A 20287-nucleotide genomic window follows, 5' to 3' on the forward strand; every position below is an offset into this window, starting at 1 on the left:
ACTGGCCCTTTAAGTTGGGAATCTTTACTCTCTCTTCTATACCTATTATCCATAGGTTTGGTCTTCTCATTGTGTCCTGGATTTCCTGGATGTTTTAGGTTAGGAGCTTTTTGCAATTTGCATTTTCTTTGACTCTTGTGTTAATGTTTTCTATGGTATCTTCTGCACCTGAGATTCTCTCTTCTATCTCTTGTATTCTGTTGGTGGTGCTTGCATCTATGACTCCTGATCTCTTTTCTAGGTTTTCTATCTCCAGAGTTGTCTCCCTTTGTGACTTCTTTATTGTTTCTATTTCCATTTTTAGATCCTGGTTGGTTTTGTTCAATTCCTTCACCTGTTTGTTTGTGTTTTCCTGTAATTCTTTAAGTGATTTTTGTGTTTCCCCTTTAAGGGCTTCTACCTGTTTACCTGTGTTCTCTTGTATTTCTTTAAGGGGGTTATTTATTATTTTCTGAAGTCCCCTTTCATCTTCATGAGATGTGATTTTAAATCAGTCTTGCTTTTCTGGTGTGTTGCAGTGACCAGAGCTTGCTATGGTGGGAGAACTGGGTTCTGATAATAGTGTCTGGATTTGGTATGTGCATGTGAGATGGATCCCTGGGCAGTCCCTGTAATCCAGATATCTGCAGATATGGATGTCTGTTATTTCTTGACTTATTTCCCTGATTTGAGTTTTCACTACTGTATTTAGTAGAAGTACTAAAACCACATATCCTTATTTATTCTTTTTGGAGGTAAGCTTTCAGTTTTTCAATATGGTATATTAAACTCAATTTTAATTACAGACTGACACAACCTCACTGGCACTGAACTTCACTATCTCTCCATCGTTTTATGTCCTTGAAAAGGAAAAATTATGCTGGTGAGATGACTTGTGGGTAGAGGTTCGTGTCTCCAAGCCTAAGGGCCTGTGTGAGTCCCCAGTACTGCACAGTAGACGTCGAGAACCAGCTCCCTACAAGTTGTCCTCTGACCTCCATCACACACACACACATTAAATGTAAAACTTTAAAAATAAAATAGTAAAAATACTAATATAAAGCAAAAGGACCCAAAAAATGTAGATTTCTACAGTTTTCATTAAAGAGGTAAAAGGTGAATTTGTTGAAATCACTCTCATCTTTTCTGTCATAATTTTCTCTCCAAACAAATCCTAAATGCTAGGAAAAAATTCATTCAGTTGAGACTTAATAAATTTCTTACATGATAGTCTTCAGTTTTTCCATATGTAGTATAGTTGATAGTTATAAGTATTTAAAATGAACTTTTGCTTTTTGGTTTTTACAAATATTTTATGTTTTTGTTTAAATCCCAGGTATGGGGATATGGGGCTGCTTTGCAGCAGCTGTAATTTGCCTCATGCTCTAGCCAGAGAGGTGATTTGCTAGCTAGAGAAGGTTTTTGTGATTTTTGTGACATTTGGAATTTTGGGAACTTTTCAGAGGTTTATATATAAATGCTAGGGCCCTGAGAGGGGAGGGTCTGGTTGGATTGAGTTTGTTAGTCCTCATGCTCAAGGAAGAAACAAAAGGAAAGAAATGAAATTCAAGGAACTCCTCCCTCCAGCTCTCCCTCCCTCATGTCCTCCTCTCTCCTAGTGAGCGGAGGGAGTAAGATTAGGGTAAAGGACTGGAAAGAGAAGTGCCCACAGAGCAGCAGCCATCAGCTACCAACTCAGAATCAGTATCTAGGGAAATTGTTAAGCAAACGCTTAAGCGTTAATTTTTATTTAGTTACATTAATTTTTCATTAGGAAGAACTTTTGCTTTTCTTTACATTTTAATTTTAGATTTTTGGCTTGTAATATAGGTTTTGAGGTTTAGTTACTCAGATTATGCAATATGAACCATGAATTATGAATATTGGCGCATAAGATCTTGAATGTCAATATAATACTATATAGAAAGATACTATTAAATTGAACCTAAGCTGTAGCATATTAATAAATTAAGCATCTTTGTTAGCGTCCTTTGGCCAAGTCTACACTTTTAACATAATAATAAGCTTTGTCTTGTTTGATTTTATTAGTGCTTTTCTAGTTAGAAAATTTAAGTTCGTGTCACTGAAGAATTAAGTATATGTGCTAAATGTTTTGTGTCTCTTTAGGGCCAGTATGTACCAGTATCAGAAAGTATATAATTTTTAAATTTATCAGGATGTAAACAGTAACTACTTGAAAGTATGGATCCATAAGTTACAATGACAAAAGTATGAAATGCCTAGCAGTCAATCATCTAAAAAGAAAACAGAGTTTATAGAAGAAGACTGTATCTGAGTTCAGTGCCACCCAAAATGCACCATTCACTGTAGTTAGTGGAATTTATCTTTAGGATGCAAGGGAAATACAGCAGATATTCCTACCACAATAGCACGGAGGCTTGTGATCAATAGCCATTGAACATCCTAACCGTAGATGAATCTTTCATTTCTAAATTCAGTGCTTCACAACATATGCAACCAGTTATCTCCATTTCTTCTCTCTTCTCTCACTCGTTTTCCTCCCCCTTCCTTTCATCTGTGAATGATACTATGTCAGATATATAGATGAGTCTGGAGAATATGAACAGCTCCATGAAAATTCTATACATGGTTATGGGAGAGGAATTGTAGGCTTTCTCTTTTCTTCTTCCTCCTCATGTCTCTTAAGTAGATACGGATTTCAAAATGTCCTCAAAAAAACATGAGCTCGTTTCTGGACAGACCTGCACTAAATTTACATATAATGAAGAGAACAAAGGGCTTAAGTTATTTGAGGGATGAGGGGAGTGGAGGGGGGTCTTTGTTGTTTTGTTTCCCTGTCCTTGTATAATAAACCACACTAAAAGCTAGTATCTTTTTTTTTAAGACTTATGTATTTATTTTATGTATACAAGTACACTGTGGCTGTCTTCAGACACACCAGAAGAGGGCATCTGATCCCATTGCAGATGGTTGTGAGCCACCATGTGGATGCTGGGAATTGAACTCAGGACCTCTGGAAGATCAGTCAGTGCTCTTAACCTCTGAGCCATCTCTCCCACTCCACTGGTATCACTTTTTTAAAACAGTAATTTATTATTTCTCATAAATCTCACAGGCTAATAACAGGTTAATACTAGATGACAAGAGTTTTGGGTGGGTTAGTGGTAAATACTAGAAAGTCTAAATTTGCCTTACAAGCTTGAATGGCAGGTGGTGCTATCTACTTGGTTAAGAATGAGGCTAAGCGGGGCCTAGCAAACACAGAAGTGGATGCTCACAGTCAGCTATTGGATGGATCACAGGGCCCCCAATGGAGGAGCTAGAGAAAGTACCCAAGGAACTAAAGGGATCTGCAACCCTATAGGTGGAACAACAATATGAACTAACCAATACCCCAGAGCTCTTATCTCTAGCTGCATATGCATCAAAAGATGGCCTAATCAGCCATCACTAATCTCTTTCCTAATCACTGGAAAGAGAGGCCCACTGGACTTGCAAACTTTATATGCCCCAGTACAGGGGAACGCCAGAGCCAAAAAGGGGGAGTGGGTGGGTAGGGGAGTGTGTGGGGGGGGGGGCGGGTATTGGGGACTTTTGGTATAGCATTGGAAATGTAAATGAGCTAAATACCTAATAAAAAATGGAAAAAAAAAAAAGAATGAGGCTAAGACTAAGGGGTAAGTACCTTGGTTTTCCTTCATTTGGGTCTGGTCATGAGCACTTTGAGTCCTCAAATTTTATCTGCTATGCTATAAGGAATGCTAAGTTGTAAGGCAAAACCAAGAACTGCAAGTACATAAGACTCAGAACCACCCAGCATTATTGCTTAGTTAAAGGCATTCACAGGACTTACCTGACTCTTAGAGGAGGGGAAGTAGACTTGTCACTCCTTGGTGTTAGACTTAGGGACACTGCAAGAGTAAGTGGAAAGGAAGATAGGGGTCATCTTCAGAAATAAAACTCTCACCATATCTTTTGACCTATATTGAGCATATTGCCTAGCCCCTATTACTAGAAATGGTAATGCAAGGGTTTAGACCTAGGTTAAGCTGATTGCAAGGACACTCAATATGGGAATGCGTCTAAAGAGACTAGAGAATACACTGACCTTTTTGATGTATCTCAGATGGCAGCAGGTGGTACAGAGCCTTAGCTGTAAAGCCACAGGTTTTAGTTTTAGGCAAGGGGAATTTCTGAGAGTTTTGGAAGAAGTGTGTTAACAGCCTGGACTTTTAAAAGATTAGTCTGAATTAGTTTAAAATGTAAAACATTTGAGGTAATGGATAACACTAATCTAGGTTTGATTGGTTAGATGGCATTCATTTGCAGTGTTCCAGAAGACATTTACAAATGGCCTGAATCAGTAGTAACAATGAGAATAAAGAAGTGATAGTTTTTCAAAAGTTAAAATATTTAACTTAGGAAGAGCTGACAGCTGATTGGCTATGTGGATCAAGACAAGAAAGATGGGGCTGTAAGCCATTGGTTAGCAGTCAAGAGCTATCTTCTCTTACATAAGATCTAGGTTCAATTCCCAGTACCCAGCTGGCAGAATACAATCACTGAGATCCAATGTCCCCCCCCCCCCCCCGGGCTCCTTGGACAGTCGGATGCATGTGGTGCATAGCCATATGTACAGCAAGACAGCTGTACACACAAGTCATTCAAAATCAACATTCGAAATAGCAAAAGCTAAATGCACCCTTCTTATATTTGAAAGTCATGGTAGTAATTCTGTAGCACAGTCACATTTACACTCTCCCATTCCTTATCAGTCCTTTCTAAAGTCACTAAAATAGAGCTGTGCTTTTTAATCACCATCATGGTTAACAGGTTTTCATTAATAAATCATTTAGAATTATCTTGACATTTCAGAATTGTCATTCTGAATTTCTAAGCTACTTTTCTTTTTCCTCTGTAGGTTAATGGCACTGATGCAGATTATGAATATGAGGAAATCACACTTGAAAGGGTAAAAACTATTATCTTAATCTGTTACTTGAGCTTTTAAATATTTGTTCAATCATAGAATCCAAAGACGAAATGTCTTTCAAAACCAGAAAAATGAAAAAAATTTTTTAAGTTCACAGGTAGTAAAATTAGCCATGGTGTTTTTAGAATGTTTTTTTTCTTCAATATCTTTTAAATTTTTGTAGATTTACAGAAAAAGCATAAGGGTAATACAGAGAATTCTAGTTACAACTAATGGACCAGTGTATAACTGAAGTCTGTATTTCTCATTCCTTAGTTGTTAAGGTGTTTTAATTTTTGTTTTTTTTCTGTCCAGGGTACCATCCACAAAACTACATTCCATATAGTTATTTCTTTAGGATACTCTAAACTACTATAGTTTGTCAAATTTGTCTCTTTAATTTTTCTGAGAAAGTAACATGCTGTCTGGGTGGTGGCAGCCTTGTATTCCCCAACACTCAGGAAGTGGTGGCAGGAGACCAGAGTTCGCTGCTGAATTCAGGGCAGCTTGAGCTCCATAAGACTTGTCTCAGATTCACATGCATGCATGTGTACACACATACACACACACACACACACACACACACACGTATATACATTGGTATAGAGGAAAGTGAAAGCATGTGTCTGTCTGTCTGTCTGTCTGTCTTATTTTAGAAACACTGCCCCTGTCTGGCAAAGCACTTCAGGGAATTAAATGTTCTACAAAAGCAGAATATCTACATTTTAAAAACTAAAATCGTAGATAATTATATTTTGTTGAGTTTGAAGCCAGAATGGTTGCCCAGGAAAATAAGTAAGACTAAAAGGGTCTTTCCCACATGTAGCCATCTTCACAGTCTATGTAGCTTCAGGCACCCATTCAGGTTAGGCAGGTCCCTCAGTGACACTCGGGACAGCTCAGTGTCAGTCTAGTTTCATATGCTGTCATGGGCACTGTATGACGCCTCTGATGGTTGACGCCTCTGATTGTGGACTCACTCCTTTTAATCCTCTCCCAGTGCCTTTTAAGTTTCTTATATTTAGTTTTCAGACTGTATATTTTTCACTGCTTAGAAAACTTGAATACTTAAATTTCTTGGCAGCTTTCCACAATCTTTTAGTAGTGTTGAAATCCTACTTACTAATTTAATATGAAAAAAATTAATTATATTGGGATTTTTGGGACAAATAGTGGGAAATTGGATTTTTAAGTTACTAAATATGAATAGTTATATACCCACTTATTTGCATGTTGTAAAGCTACATGCAGAAAATAAGTATTTTCTAAATATGAATAGTTATATACCCACTTATTTGAATTGTTGGGAAGCTACATACAGAAGATAAACATTTCTAAGTATATTTTCTTAGGTTAAAGTAATATTTCTCTTTATAGACTTATAATAGCAATAAAACCTCTTTTTGTGTGCAAATATTAGAAGTTCAGTCTTCCTGTTTGTAAAATAAGCATAAAAGAAAGGTGGCAGTTGTCAAAGTTCACTTGCCATCAGAAAAGCTCATCGACACAAGTTGTCAGATTGGGCTTTAGGACTAAAAAAAATGCTATTAAGTAATTCAGTATATGGCATAATGACATCTGTTTCCGAGGCTCAGGAGGCCAAGGCCAGGATTACATCATGGTTGAAGTGCTCTGGGCTACAGTTTCTCTAACATATTAATTAATTAACTAATTAATTAAGCAAAAGATCACATGCTTTGTCTCTTGAGAGAGGTTTACCCTATCAACATGAAAGAGGTACATTTTAAAAGAAATTTGTAGTGTCACCTCTTCAGGTAGTGTAATTAACAAACAAATTACACATACTTGGAAAGAACTTCAAACTAGGCTTCTGAAGAACTTGGGACATTTTCTTCAGCCTCACCTACTAAGCGATAATAAATACTTCTGAAGACGTCTTTCCTTACGAAGAGCATGTATATTTGATATAGAATCTTTCTTTTACCTGTGCATTTCCTTTTTATGATGTAATTTCTATCTCAGTATAATTTCTAGAGCCTAATGCTTCGATCTTACTTTCTGGAATTTTCCCCTCTATCCTTAGGGAAATTCGGGTCTTGGTTTCAGCATTGCAGGAGGTACAGACAACCCACACATTGGAGATGACTCAAGTATTTTCATCACCAAAATTATCACAGGCGGAGCGGCTGCCCAGGATGGAAGATTGCGGTACGTCCTAAACGTATGCTGTGCTGTTGACAAAGACAAGGACTAATACAAAGAAGACGTAGGGTAACAACTAAACGGAGGTAGATCCTCAGGCCACATTTAAATGACCAACTCTCAGATCACTTTGCTCTTTGTATTGTTTCTGTCTTTAAGGAACTCAGTTTTATCTTAGGTATTATAGTACTGTGAATAATGCATTTTGATAGCTTAAATGTCTGTAACCAATTTTATAGATGTCATGTCTTTGGTGTTTACAAATAAAGTCGCAAAGCTATCTTATTTTCTGTTTTGAGAAACATAAACTTACATAGGATTTATACGGTGTTCTATTTTGGAAACTGTCTTTTATAATCTGTGAGCTATTAAATCAACATCTTATTTGAAGGTTCTTAGTACTTTATGTGGCCCTTTAGATTTTTGAACAAATTTCTCAATGGTATGGCAGATCATATATTAGTGACATTTGTCATAAAAATTAGGAACTGGACCATCCGTGAGTTTCCTTCCTAGTCTTGTGTTACTGTGCAACTGTTTGTGCAACCTATGTGACAATTAATACTGTTCTTGTTTCACTGAAGAACACACTCAAAAGTACTCGTCATTCCTTTGGGTATATGGTATCTTTACAAAATTTAATTAGCTGTAGATAGACACTTGTCAGGCTAAGTTTTAATACCTTAAATGTGTTTTGTTCTCCTTTCTGATAGCTTGAAATAACCCCCATTTTTTTTTCTAATGAAGTTCCATGCAGTCAGAGCCAGGACCAGAGCTAAGCTGAAAATATTGAGAATAGGAACAAAAAAGTTTTTTTAAACTTATATCAAATTATGTTACTTATATAAAAGGACTTTGAATTAAATGATCTGATCTTTAAGTTCACATAAGTTTCAAGAAGTAAGTTTTTAGCTCTACACCTCAGGTTTGAAAAAATAATTTTTTTCATCTTGGCCAAGACAATTAATTTCAGTTTGACACTGTCTTCTGAGCTAACTAGCTTAACTGACCTTACGTATTCTTGAACTTCTTAGTCTTAAACAGAGCTCTATCACTTATTTATAGCCTTGAGAGTATTATATTAAAATTCATTATGTCTCATTTTCTCCATGTCTAAAGTAGGTTAAAAAAAAATACTTGGTATAAGTTGTTTTAAGGATTAAAATACTAAGTACCTAGCATGTGGTTAATGTAAAATGTTTGCTAATTTTACTACATATCTTTATCTGTACATAAGAAATATACTAATATTTTTAAATAATCTATTTTTCTTTTCTTTTGCTGGCTTTTGAGAAATGTATACATTGGAATTTAACCTGTAGCTTATTCATTTATACTTTCTAGAGTAAATAATTCTTTTATCAAAAAGAAAAATTAAAAATTGGTAGTTAATATCTTCTTATTTTACATTTTTATCAGGGTAAATGACTGTATACTGAGAGTAAATGAAGCAGACGTTCGTGATGTAACCCACAGCAAAGCAGTGGAGGCATTAAAAGAAGCTGGATCTATTGTGCGATTGTATGTGAAAAGGCGGAAGCCAGCATCAGAAAAAATCATGGAAATAAAGCTCATTAAAGGTCCTAAAGGTACATAAGATGAAATATGCATTAAACATTTTTATACTCTTCAGACTGTCATCCTGTTATCCTCTACAGAATCTGAGTTGGCTCATAGAACGTGCCTGTTATTTCCATTGCTCTTTTTCTCAAGTACAGTTTTACAGTGGCTGTATTCCTACCAGGGTGGTGGCATTTGCAGCAGCCCTATAGTAATTCCCATGTGCTCTTACACATTATACTGTTATGTGTAAGATAATGTTATGTGTGTATACATTAAAGAGTATGCTCTATGTGATGTTGTGTGTATGTAGTGTTTGTGTGCATGCCGTATACACACCATGCATGCACTTGGGCAGGTAGCTTCCTCTGTCACTTTCCGTCCTACCTTTTCAGACAGTCTCTCTTGCTGTAGCCTATCCTTGATACTTTTAAACAATAGGGAGCAGAACCTCTGCTTGTGATCACATTTATTTAGTCGGGAAGGAGTGGTATGCCATGGTGAGCATATGGAAATCAGGACAGTTTGCAAGAATTAGCTCTCTTTCTCTGTGGATCCCGAAGGTCAACCTAGGTTGTCAGGCTTGGTGGAAGGCACCTTTGCCAGTTGATCCTTCTTACCAGCCCTCTAATTTAGAATATATCTGTTTGTGTCCATTTTAAGTGTCATTTTGTTAAGGACTCTTTTTTTTTTTCTGCTAAGTTGGTTTGTTGTTGTTGACTCTTACTAAATACTTGTCTCTTGAAATCATTTATAATGTTTATACCAACTTTTGACTATCTGAGAAGTACTCTAATAGAGTGTAGATCATATTTAGAAAAAGAATAGAAAAGTGTATGTCATGGCACATACCTCTGTAGTGAGGACTGGGAAAGTGGTTTCTGAATTTGAAAACACTGATGGGATAAGTAGAAATAGTAATTCTAGTTAGTACTTGGCTTCCTAGAAGGAGGAGGATTCAAACAAAGAAAATATGGAGAATTTGGTAATGAAATGGGATTTCAGAACTGTAGAAATTGTTATTTTATTTTAAACTGTCACTTCAAGACTATTGGAGAAAAGTATCCACATTTTAAAGCCTGATGTTCTACCTTGTACAAACAAAATTTTGATTTCGTCTCAGTCTTATGAAAATGCTAAAGTATTAGTAAGACGCATAGTTAGGTACGAAGTAGAAATAAGGCATGAGTTTATGTTTCTGTTCATTCTCAAATACTTTACAGAAAGACCTTAAGGAGAAACCGAAAGAAAAAGGAGTATTTGTAACTAGTAACATGCCTGCATTTATATAAAAATCTAAGTTTTTAAAAATAATTTAGATCTATTTCATGTGTATGAGTGTTTTGCTTGCTTAAATGTCTGTACCACATGAGTACCAGGCAAGAAGGTGGCGTTAGATCCCCTGGAACTGGAGTTACAGATGGCTATGAGCTCTCGTGTGGGTACTGGGAATCAACACCTCTGTGGGAGCCTCCAGTGTTCTTCACCACTGACCCCTCTCCACTCTCTAAACTTAAGATTTTAAAAGCAGAAAACTAAATAAATAATTTTCTCTGTGATGGAATGATCACTTCTAATTTTCATTCTTTTCCCTCTGGGCCTAAATTCACCTTATTGATGAGAATCTAAACAAGTGTATTCCAACCAGGTCTTGGGTTCAGCATTGCTGGAGGTGTTGGAAATCAGCACATTCCTGGTGATAACAGCATCTATGTAACCAAAATAATTGAAGGAGGTGCAGCACACAAGGATGGCAAGCTTCAGATTGGAGATAAGCTTCTAGCAGTGAGTACAAGCAGTGTTCTGAAAGTCATTCTGATGTCTGCTCTTCCTTCTGAAACCAACCCAGGCCTGTCAGATGCAGGAATCCGTGGTGTTACTACCTTTTCCTTTAGCAGCCCTGTGCTCATCTTGATTCTTCCTCTGTCTCTCTGCTCATCCCGCTTTCCTAGTTAAAGAGTTGAAATCTTGAAATGCACAGACTTGTTAAATCACAGTCTGAGGTTACAGTACAGTGTGTGGTCAGGTGTGACCCTGTTTTGTTTTAACTGAGCTATTTATTACATAAGGAAAATCAGTGAAGTCATTTACTCATTCCCAAAACAAGAATAGCAAGAACTGTGTGTATTTTTTTTCTTCTTTTCTTTTCAACAATTGTTTAAACAGAGTCTGGAGAGATGGCTCAGTGGTTGAGAGTGCTTATTGCTTTTACAGGACCCAGATTGGAGTTTGATTCCACCTTCTCACCCTCGTGAGCATCAGGCATGCTCATGTGCACACACATGTACACAAACCATATAAAATAATAAGAAAAATGTTTAGTCACATATATAAGTCTAAATTTCTTATTTGGAAACTTTCTGAGGCTGCTGGACTGTGTAGTTTCTTCATACTTTTTTCACTCCATATGGTGATACTGTAATGGACCCATATTCCTAGAGCAGAAACCCATTAATAAACGATTTAACTTTGTGACTGTATCATCATTTACCCAGTGTCCATCAACAAATGCCTTACTTAGTCATCATACTCCCTACAAAAATGAAACCTGAGGAAAAGTTAAGGTGCTGGTGAAGATAAGGTCCTATGAAGCCTAGAAAGGGAAGAGAAAGCTAGACATGTCTCCTAGGGTTTCTGTTGCTGCATTGACACACCATGACCAAAAAGCAAGTTGGGGACCAAAGGGTTAATTCAGCTTACATTGACTCTACATTGCTGTTTATCACCAAAGGAACTCAAGCAGGACAGGAACCAGGAGGCAGGAGTTGATGCAGAGGTCATAGAGAGGTGCTGCTTACTGGCTTCCTTAACATGGCTTGCTCAGCCTGCTTTCTTATAGAACCCAGGACTACCAACCCAGGCATACCAACCCAGGCATATCACCATCCACAATGGGCTGGGCCCTCCCCCATTGATCACTAATTAAGAAAATGCCTGCCAGGTGGTGGCTCACACCTTTAATCCCAGCACTTGGGAGGCAGAGGTAGAGAGGTAGGAGGATTTCTGAATTCTATGCCAGCCTGGTCTACAGAGTAAGTTCCAGGACAGCCAGGGCTAGAAGGGAGGGAGGGAGGGAGGGAGGGAGGGAGGGAGGGAGGGAGGGAGGGAGGGAGGGAGGGAGGGAGGGAGGGAGGGAAAGAAAGAGAGAAAAGGGGAAAGAGAAGGGGAAAAAGAAAAGAAGAAAATGCCCTACAGCTGGATCTTAGGCATTTTCTCAATTGAGGCTCTCTGCTGACTCTAGCTTATATCAACTTTACATAAAACTAGCCAATACATTATTTCAGATATGTTAACACTTTCACAAATATGGGCTCCATCATCTATGCCCAGTCCTAAACAAAATAGGCTAAGCAAACTGGTAATGGTAGGAGACAGAATAACAGCAATAGTAGTCTGGGCACTGTGCTGACCTTCAATAGTGGCAGAAAGGCTCAGAGATGTTTGTAAAGACATAAATAGTGTAGAATAGTAGTAATTATGTCATTTCCACTTGGGAAATTTATTGTTATAAATAGTTATGGTATGAAGAATTGCTGTGTGCTCCGTTGTACGAAGGTTTCATTGACCACTTAAGCATTGATTTTATTGGCCCATTAGGTATTCTGTTAGTAACATTACTAAGCAACAGAGTGTTTTTTAGACACTTACAAAACTGTTTTTTTTTTTTTCAACATTAGCAATTTGGCAGTGGGGAACAGGACTGTCTTTGCTCTTGCCTCTTACAGTATTGTTGCCAGTCTTTCCCAAAGCTACAAGTGATAGTTTGATCATAAATACCCATCTACCAGCATAAACAGCCTTCCATTAGATTTCTTACTGTGTTGTGCATTCTTTATTCTCTCTGTCTGTGTATAGGAATACAGGTACCCATGTACCACCACTGTGGGGAGGGCTGAGGACAGCTTCCAAGGTTTGTCTTCCACCGAGGCAGGGTCACTCTGAGTTGGCTGGCAAGCTTGCCACTGAGTCTCCTGTCTCAGATCACCACATCTGAGGGGTTTCCTGGTTCTGAGTCCAGGGATCTAACTCAAGTTGTCAGGGTTGTGTAACTAGTTTTTTACCCACTTAGCCATCTCTCCAGCCCTCAATTTTATTTTTTTTAATTTTATGTGTACAATGTTTTATTGTTTATCCAAAACCAGTATTGTTAGCAGGAAACCAACAACCTATGCTGATTTTTCAAAAGCAACAAAACTTTTCATTCTGTCTCAAAAAATAAAAAAGTTAATAAAGTCTTTGTTCTTACAACTATCCTGAAATTAGACAATTTGAGGCCTCATTTCAATTGACTTTAACCTGGTGCTTGACAGACCTCCATCACTCCCCACTTTTCTCTCTAACTTGATGTTCTTCATCTCACTGTCACTAGCTCTCACTTTCCTGTCTTGTCATGCTCTCTAGCTTCTAGTCTGGAAGGGGGATTTAGAACTCAAGCTTGTGCGTCCTGTTATGTTGGTACATACTCCCAAATTCATTGTTTAAACTGCAAAAGAAGATTCTTTGATAAATGTCAGATAACTTTTGCTCAAGTCTAAAACTCTGAGATCATCCTTCTTTCCTTGTCTATCTAATCAGAGTAATTTGTCAGCTCTTATGTTACAGACCTAATAGTAAGTAAGAAAACATTTAGTGGTGTTTGTGCCTATTTCTACAAACTGGATCATGCTCCATAAGAATAGCTTACTTTTAGTTTGTATTTTAGTACTGTTTCTCCTTAAAAGAATTAAATTCTGTAATACTGCATCCCTGAAGGTCTTAGTTTAGTCTTAATTAGTGAGAGAAAGTTGAGGCTAGGGCAAGAAGCTAGAGTCAAAAGTGTCTATTTCATGAACATTTGTAAAAACAATCTCCATGTATCATAGACAGTAAAGATGTATATCTTTTTCCACATCTTGGTTTTCAGTGAATCACTTTCTCATATCCTATATCATTTAGGTGATTGTTTTCTTCTAAAAACCAGAAAGCATGTAAAAGTGTCTTCAAATATTATCTCTTGTTATTTCCTTGTAGGTGAACAGTGTGTGTTTAGAAGAAGTTACTCATGAAGAAGCAGTGACTGCCTTAAAGAATACATCTGATTTTGTTTATTTGAAAGTGGCAAAACCAACAAGTATGTATATAAATGATGGCTATGCACCACCTGACATCACTAATTGTAAGTGTGTTAGCGTGTCTTATTTTCATGACTATGCTCTTTATAATGTTACCAGTGTAATAAAAAAAATTCAACATCATAAAAATACTATACACATATAAACCCAGTGATGAGGAGATGGAGACAGACTGTCTTAAAAGAAAAGAAAGAATTGGCTGAAAAGATGGCTCAGCAGTTAGGAGACCATACTGCGCTTACAGAAGCCCCAGTTTTGTACCCAGCACCCCTCAGGTGACTCACAGTCACCTGTAGCTCCAGCTGCAGGGATCCACTGCACTTGTCTATGGTCCTCAGGCACCTACACCCATATGCACAAACACACATAAACACATAATTCAAAATACAGTCTTCTTTGAAAACGTAAATATATTAAGACAACCACATTCTTTAATCTGATAATAAAAGTAGTTTTCACCTTGATTCTCAAGCTTTTCTGTAAATAACAATTACTCAGTGTATTTTTAAATAATGCAGTTAGTGTTACATTCTTGAGTACAAAGATAAGTAGTTTATTCTCTGTAGGAAAACTTAAGTATGCCTTTGGTTGGTTCATTGACTAGGCGTTGAAAAACACTGACTTTAATATAATTGAATTATTTCCTTAATGATATTTAGCCTTTCTAATCAACAGAAATGGTATGCTTCTTTTTAACAAAGAGAACATGTCACCTCTTGAAATTCTTGCATGACCTTGGTCTTGTGCATAAAGTTAGGACTTTGTATATATTTATTTGCATTTAAAGAATCTGGCTCATCAATTCAGGTATTAGTCTCACTTTGAGTACTGCCTCTTTAGGACAGCCCATGTGCACATTTAGGACAGCTTTTCTACAAATTGATAGTTGATGTCCTAATTTTAATCAAATATATATTACAAATACCCAGGTTACTACCTAGGAAAACATTAAACAAAAAATATTTTTATGAAATTAATTCTTTTTTGATAATGGCCTGGCATTTTTTAAATGGAAGAGCTAGGAAGCTGGAGAGTTGGCTCAGTGTAAGTGCTTTTTAAGCACTTATATTTATTTTTCATAGTTTTGGCTTTCCTAAGCCCTTGCCAGACCTCACATTCAACTTACTGCCTCTTTGTTGTATTATAATCATGGAAGTCTCCTTACAGATCTGGCTTTGTTCATTAAAATACTATATTATCTTTCTTGCCACTTTTGTTCCCATTGCTGTTCTTAATCTGCGCTAGCTCGTGTAAACCATGGCTTTCTGGTGTCTTGATTTCTTGCTTTCTCTCCGGCCCTCTCCCTCGGCTTGAGGACCTAAGTGCTTCTAGCACAGATCTTCTCAGTAGCGGTCACTGCAGCGTCTGCAACAGTGTGAAGTCCTTCACAGCCTTCAGCCCATTCAGTCACTGCTTTTCTATCCATTCAGCCTCTTTGGACTTCATACTGACTTCATTTCTTTGCCTCCTTCTCGCTTGGTTTTCCTAATAGGGTTTTCAGCTTAGGTTCTGTGGTTTGTTGATGATTCTTCTGCGTATTTTTGTACTTCTTTTATCCTTCCTTCCCCACAGTGTTCAAACAACTGCCTTCTTCATGCCTGTTCTTTCCATGCAGAACATAGCTGGAGATTTGAAAATACAATGATAAGGAAATTCTCTTATGGGAGATTAAGGAGTAGGTGTAAAGTAAACTGAGGTGAGGAAAGACTTGTCAGTGAGAGAGTGAACAGGACAAAGTACCAGGCAGCCTGATTCTCCCTTGGTCAGGAGTGAAGAGATAGCATGAAATCTGCTTGTTCTAGAGAGAACCTTGTCTATGTGTCTGTATTTGTTACTTTGTTATATGTAGATCTTTTAGATCTACTACTTGTTCTTAAATTTCTGTGTCTACCCTTATAATTTGCTGCTCTTGCTTACCTCAAAGGTGTGTGAGGCCTGTGTAGTATCGGTTTGGTGGTTTCTTTTCTGTTCGTTTTAATGCTCTGTAGGATCCCATTATATGCACGTACAACAGGTTTTCTATTTTGCAGCTGGGCCATTTTCATTTGGGATTTATATGGAGTATAGCTGCTGGGATACTTTTGCATGTGTCTCTCTGTCCTCTTGTGGTTTTGTTTTCATCCTCATCTATCCCATTACTACCATCATTTATTTGTTTTTGACAAAATTGTGCTATGTAGCCCAGGCTGACCTCAGATTCATGCTGCTTCTGCCTTGGCTTTCTTGGTTCTGATTACATATATGTGCCACCATGTTCAGTTTATAGTTTTTTCTTGAATTTGTGTACCCCATTTCTCTTAAGGTTGACATTTTTGTGTTACAGAGCTCGTGTGTCTGTGTGTGTGTGTGTGTGTGTGTGTCTGTGTGTGTGTGTGTCTGTGTGTGTGTTTGTTTAGCTGATAAACAGTTTACAAAAAATTTGATGAGATCATATGAGTTTAGGGTGGTATGGACAATAGCCAGTTAGCAAAGGATTCAGAACACTTTGTAGCCTGGCTTTTTGCATCTTCAACTCTTGGAATCATTACTCCTTAGTTACAGACGTTAATGGCTATGTATTGAGTTATTCATTAATTATTTTCATACTGACCTTTATTATTTTTCCTGGTGATAAGAAAAAGCTAGCTGGGCAATGGTGGCGCAAGGCGGATTTCTGAATTCGAGGCCAGTGTGGTCTACAGAATGAGTTCTAGAACAGCCAGAGCTACACAGAGAAGCCCTGTCTCAAAAAACCAAACAAAAAATAGAAAAAGAGAGAGAAGAGAGAGAGAAAAGAAAAGAGCTAAAGATTTATATTATATAAGGAGACGCCAGAGAGTATTTTCTAGGTAATTAATGATGTTCAGTACTTTTTGTGATTATTACTTGACTAACATCTTTTATGCCATGAAATTAAATTTTACATTTTTAATGTGCATGTGCACACATATGTGCATGTAAGGAATACATATGAGACTAGAAGTGAATATCAGGTGTCTCTCTCACTCTCCACCCTGCCTTTTGAAGGTTTCTCGCTGAGTCTGGAACTCATTCATCTAAGCTGGCAGGTCAGTGAACTCCAGGGAGTCATTGGTCTCTCTTACAAGCATTCGTCCAGACACACAGCTTTCCTTGTGTATGTGGTGGGATCCAGGTTCAGGTCCTCAGCTTGTCTGCCCGGCCAGTACTTTATTAACTGAGCCATCTCCACAACCCTACATTTTTCAGTTGGCATTGTTTTTTGTTTGTTTGTTTGTTTACTGATTTGAAGGAGGTAGTATGAATTCAAGAAATTACAAGTTTTTTCACTGATTTTATGTTTTATACTTGTCACGAGATTTTATTGAATTAAATTTTAAATTTTAATTAATTGAACAAATATTTTTGAGCCTTCATTATTTTACTTAACAGAAGAGACAACTTAGTTATTTCTAGAGTTTATAGTGTATTTAGTATAAATAAGGACTTGGTCAAAGTACCTATTGAAAATACAAAGTATAGGTTCAAAAAGACAGAAAAAAAATTTTTATTCTATATTTTGGTCAACCTAAACAACCACTTGTGATGGCCTCCAACTGTACCTAGTTACCTTGTGGGAACGACCAGATCCAGTAGCTGCCAAGCCAGTGAGGATAGGCTGAGTGCGCTGTGTGATGAGTCTGAAACCAACATCATTTTTCCAGGATAGCCAGTGACTGCAAACAAATGTTCACTAATTCCAGACCACCCAAGGAAGTGTGCCTGCTCTATGAGAGCAGGGCTGGTCTCTTGAGGGTCGCTGGACAAAGTGAGATGCTAAATTTTCCAGTCATTTCCTGCAAGAGTACCAACTTTAAAGGTGTGTTTTAAGCTTGGGCCTGTTCTGACTGGAGAGACAGAATAGCCTCTGGGGCCTACATCATAAAACCACATTGCTTCATTCTTTATAACCACAACTTAGCATCATCCTGAATATTCCAGTACTTGTCCCAGGAAAATGAAGAAGTGGCCTCTCTGCTTTCATTTCAAGCACCAAACCCTGCATGTGTGCTCATCACTTAGACCTGTAAGTTCATAGCTTGCTTTGGGATGGAATACCAAATTCATGAAATCTGGATGGCCCTTCAAAACTTTACATTCTTTGTTATCTTGAAGATCTCAATAAATAGACTGATTTTTTTCACATCAGCATCTGAAGTACAGAGTTTGATTACTGGAGGCAAGAAATCATTTTGTCTTGGGCCCCCAAGCTGCTCCATTGTGTAAAGTGTTTTATGCTGAATTTCTTCAATTCTATATTTCCTTCCTAAGACATTACATGCTGATGACAACATATTACTGCCACCATACATGGTTAGAGTTCCTGACTCCCCCTCTACCACATGCACATAGTTCTCACAGACCACAGCATTTCTGTGACATCTCTTTTATCTTGTATATCAAACTCGAGCCCTTGTAAGCCTCAAAAAGTCTTCTATTGGCTGTCATGAAAGGGAGGCAGGGAGGCAGCCTGAGCACGGCTCTCCTCGACTAGGCCGACTGCTGCTCACACCATCTCTGAAGCAGTTTGTTTTTCATGTTACATTATTTCAGAACAGACTGAAATCATTTTCTATGTGACAGTCATGGAGGGACTTAGAAGCTTTATGGCTTTACCTCTGACCTCTAGACCTGATGTGCTTTGATTTCATCTTTTACATGTAACATTTTTTTCAAACATATATCCCAGTGATCCAGCACCATTTCTTAAACAAATTATGATTCTTAGCACTGCACTATGTTGGTAGTTTTGTTTGTTTGTTTGTTTGTTTGTTTGTTTCTGAGACAAAAGATTTCTTTGTGTAGCCTTGGTTGTCCTGGAACTCACTCTAGACCAGGGTGGCTTCAAACGTCCAGAAATATACCTGTCTCTGCCTCCCGAGTGCTGAGTGTGTGTGTGTGCGTGTATGTGATTTTATTATATACTAAGAGAATATATGTATGGTTCTAATTCTATTATCATATTTTCCTATCCATAAAGTGGCATATTTTTATGATACATGTTGATTTCTGTTTGTATAAGTCTTTCAACTTTGTTATTTTTTCAAGATTATATTGAGTCTTCTTTGCAGTTCCTTGATGATTTTTAGAATAGAAATAAATGCTAGAGCTATGGAGATAGCTCAGTGGGAAAGTATTTGTTATGAGAGCATGGGGTCCTAAATCCAAGTGTACTGCACCATGTAAGAGCCAGGCTCAGCAGCGTGTGTCTATAACCTCAGTGCTGGGGAAGCCAAGGCAGGAGGGCTGGCCAATCCACCATGATGGCCAGCTCAGTGAGGTGTGGTGAAGTGGAGGAAGATAGCAGTGTCAACCTCCTGGCCTCTACGTGAACACACAAACATGCCCACATATACAGACTTAAACCGTGTGCATGCACCACACAAACACACAGATGAAGCCAGGCCTGACTATCTTGCTCCTGTAATCTTGGCACTTAGGAGGTTAAGGTAGGATGATTTCAAACTCAGCGTAGAGTAAGACTGTGACAAGGAAAAACCAAAACTGAAGAGAATAGAAAAGTATAGTGCTGTTTTGCAAAAACAAAAGCTGACTTTCACCCAGTCCAAACAGATATTATACAGATATTTTAAAAATTCATCTGAGCAGTATTTTGTAGTATAATAGAGATTTTATAGTTGTTTTAGTTACATTTAGCCAATATACTTGATAAACCTGATATTCAAGTCTATTATAAATGATACTGCTTTTTAAATGTTTCTAGTTTTCACTGGTAAAAACATGACTGGCTTCTTTATTTTGGTTATATGATCTGTATTGCTAAGATCATTAAAAGTACCTCAGATTATCTTGTAAAAGTCTGTTTATTCAACCATGTGATTTGTATATAAAATTCAGAGGTTTTTTTCCCTGTTCTTTAAACACTCGTTTCCTTTGTTTATCTGATGACTGATAGAACCTCTAGGTCACTGTTAAAAAGAAATGTCAAGGACTAGACAGATGGCTCAGCAGTTAAGAGTTCTGACTACTTTTTCAGGAAACCCAGGTGTAATTCCCAACACACACATCCGCTTGCAACCATCTCTAACTCCAGTTCCAGAGGATCTGACACCTTCTGGCCTGCACGGGGATCAGGCACACACATAGTGCCCATACATATATGCAGGCAAGGCACCATACACATAAGTATCAACTACCTCAGCATCAACTCTAGAAAAACCGCATTTTGCCAGGACTTTTGTATATTCACATTGTCAGGTTAATAAAGCTAATTTTTATTTCTGATTTATAGTTTATTTTTTACATTTTTAATTGCATAAATGTTTTATTTACAGAGATTATTGTTCTTTTTTTATTCTGCTAACTTGATAAACTACATTGATACTGTATCTTATCAATTAATTCATCTGTATATATTTGGAATGTTTAGAAGATTTTAGTTTGGGATTCAGTTAAACTTAGTAATGACAAATATGGAACGCCCATATTTTCAATCATTTGTTACCTTTGCAGAAAAGTGAATTAGATGACGTTTGATTTAAGAGATGATTATCAAAGTTTA

General features: G+C 37.4%; 1 protein-coding gene and 1 pseudogene across 32 annotated transcripts in view; one reads left to right on the plus strand and one right to left on the minus strand.

The window, feature by feature from the left end:
* Dlg1 (discs large MAGUK scaffold protein 1) overlaps positions 1 to 20287 on the plus strand; it is a 209914-nt gene that overhangs the window by 119757 nt on the left and 69870 nt on the right. For 28 of the 32 annotated variants that reach the window (XR_003951751.1, XR_003951752.1, XR_001781789.2 and 25 more), the window contains 5 exons: positions 4883 to 4933; positions 6978 to 7102; positions 8516 to 8685; positions 10305 to 10441; positions 13667 to 13811. Coding sequence is in view for 28 of the 32 variants with exons in the window: in NM_001252435.1 (NP_001239364.1) it covers positions 4883 to 4933; positions 6978 to 7102; positions 8516 to 8685; positions 10305 to 10441; positions 13667 to 13811 (628 nt within the window). In the remaining 4 variants the exon portion in view is untranslated. The remainder of the gene's footprint in view (positions 1 to 4882; positions 4934 to 6977; positions 7103 to 8515; positions 8686 to 10304; positions 10442 to 13666; positions 13812 to 20287) is intronic. The other 4 variants (NR_045516.1, XM_006521764.4, XM_017316872.1 and 1 more) reach the window with 1 other exon arrangement.
* Positions 17281 to 18140, minus strand: Gm17899 (predicted gene, 17899; annotated as a pseudogene).

This window comes from Mus musculus, chromosome 16, assembly GCF_000001635.26.
Source record: "Mus musculus strain C57BL/6J chromosome 16, GRCm38.p6 C57BL/6J".
NCBI lineage: Eukaryota > Metazoa > Chordata > Mammalia > Rodentia > Muridae > Mus > Mus musculus.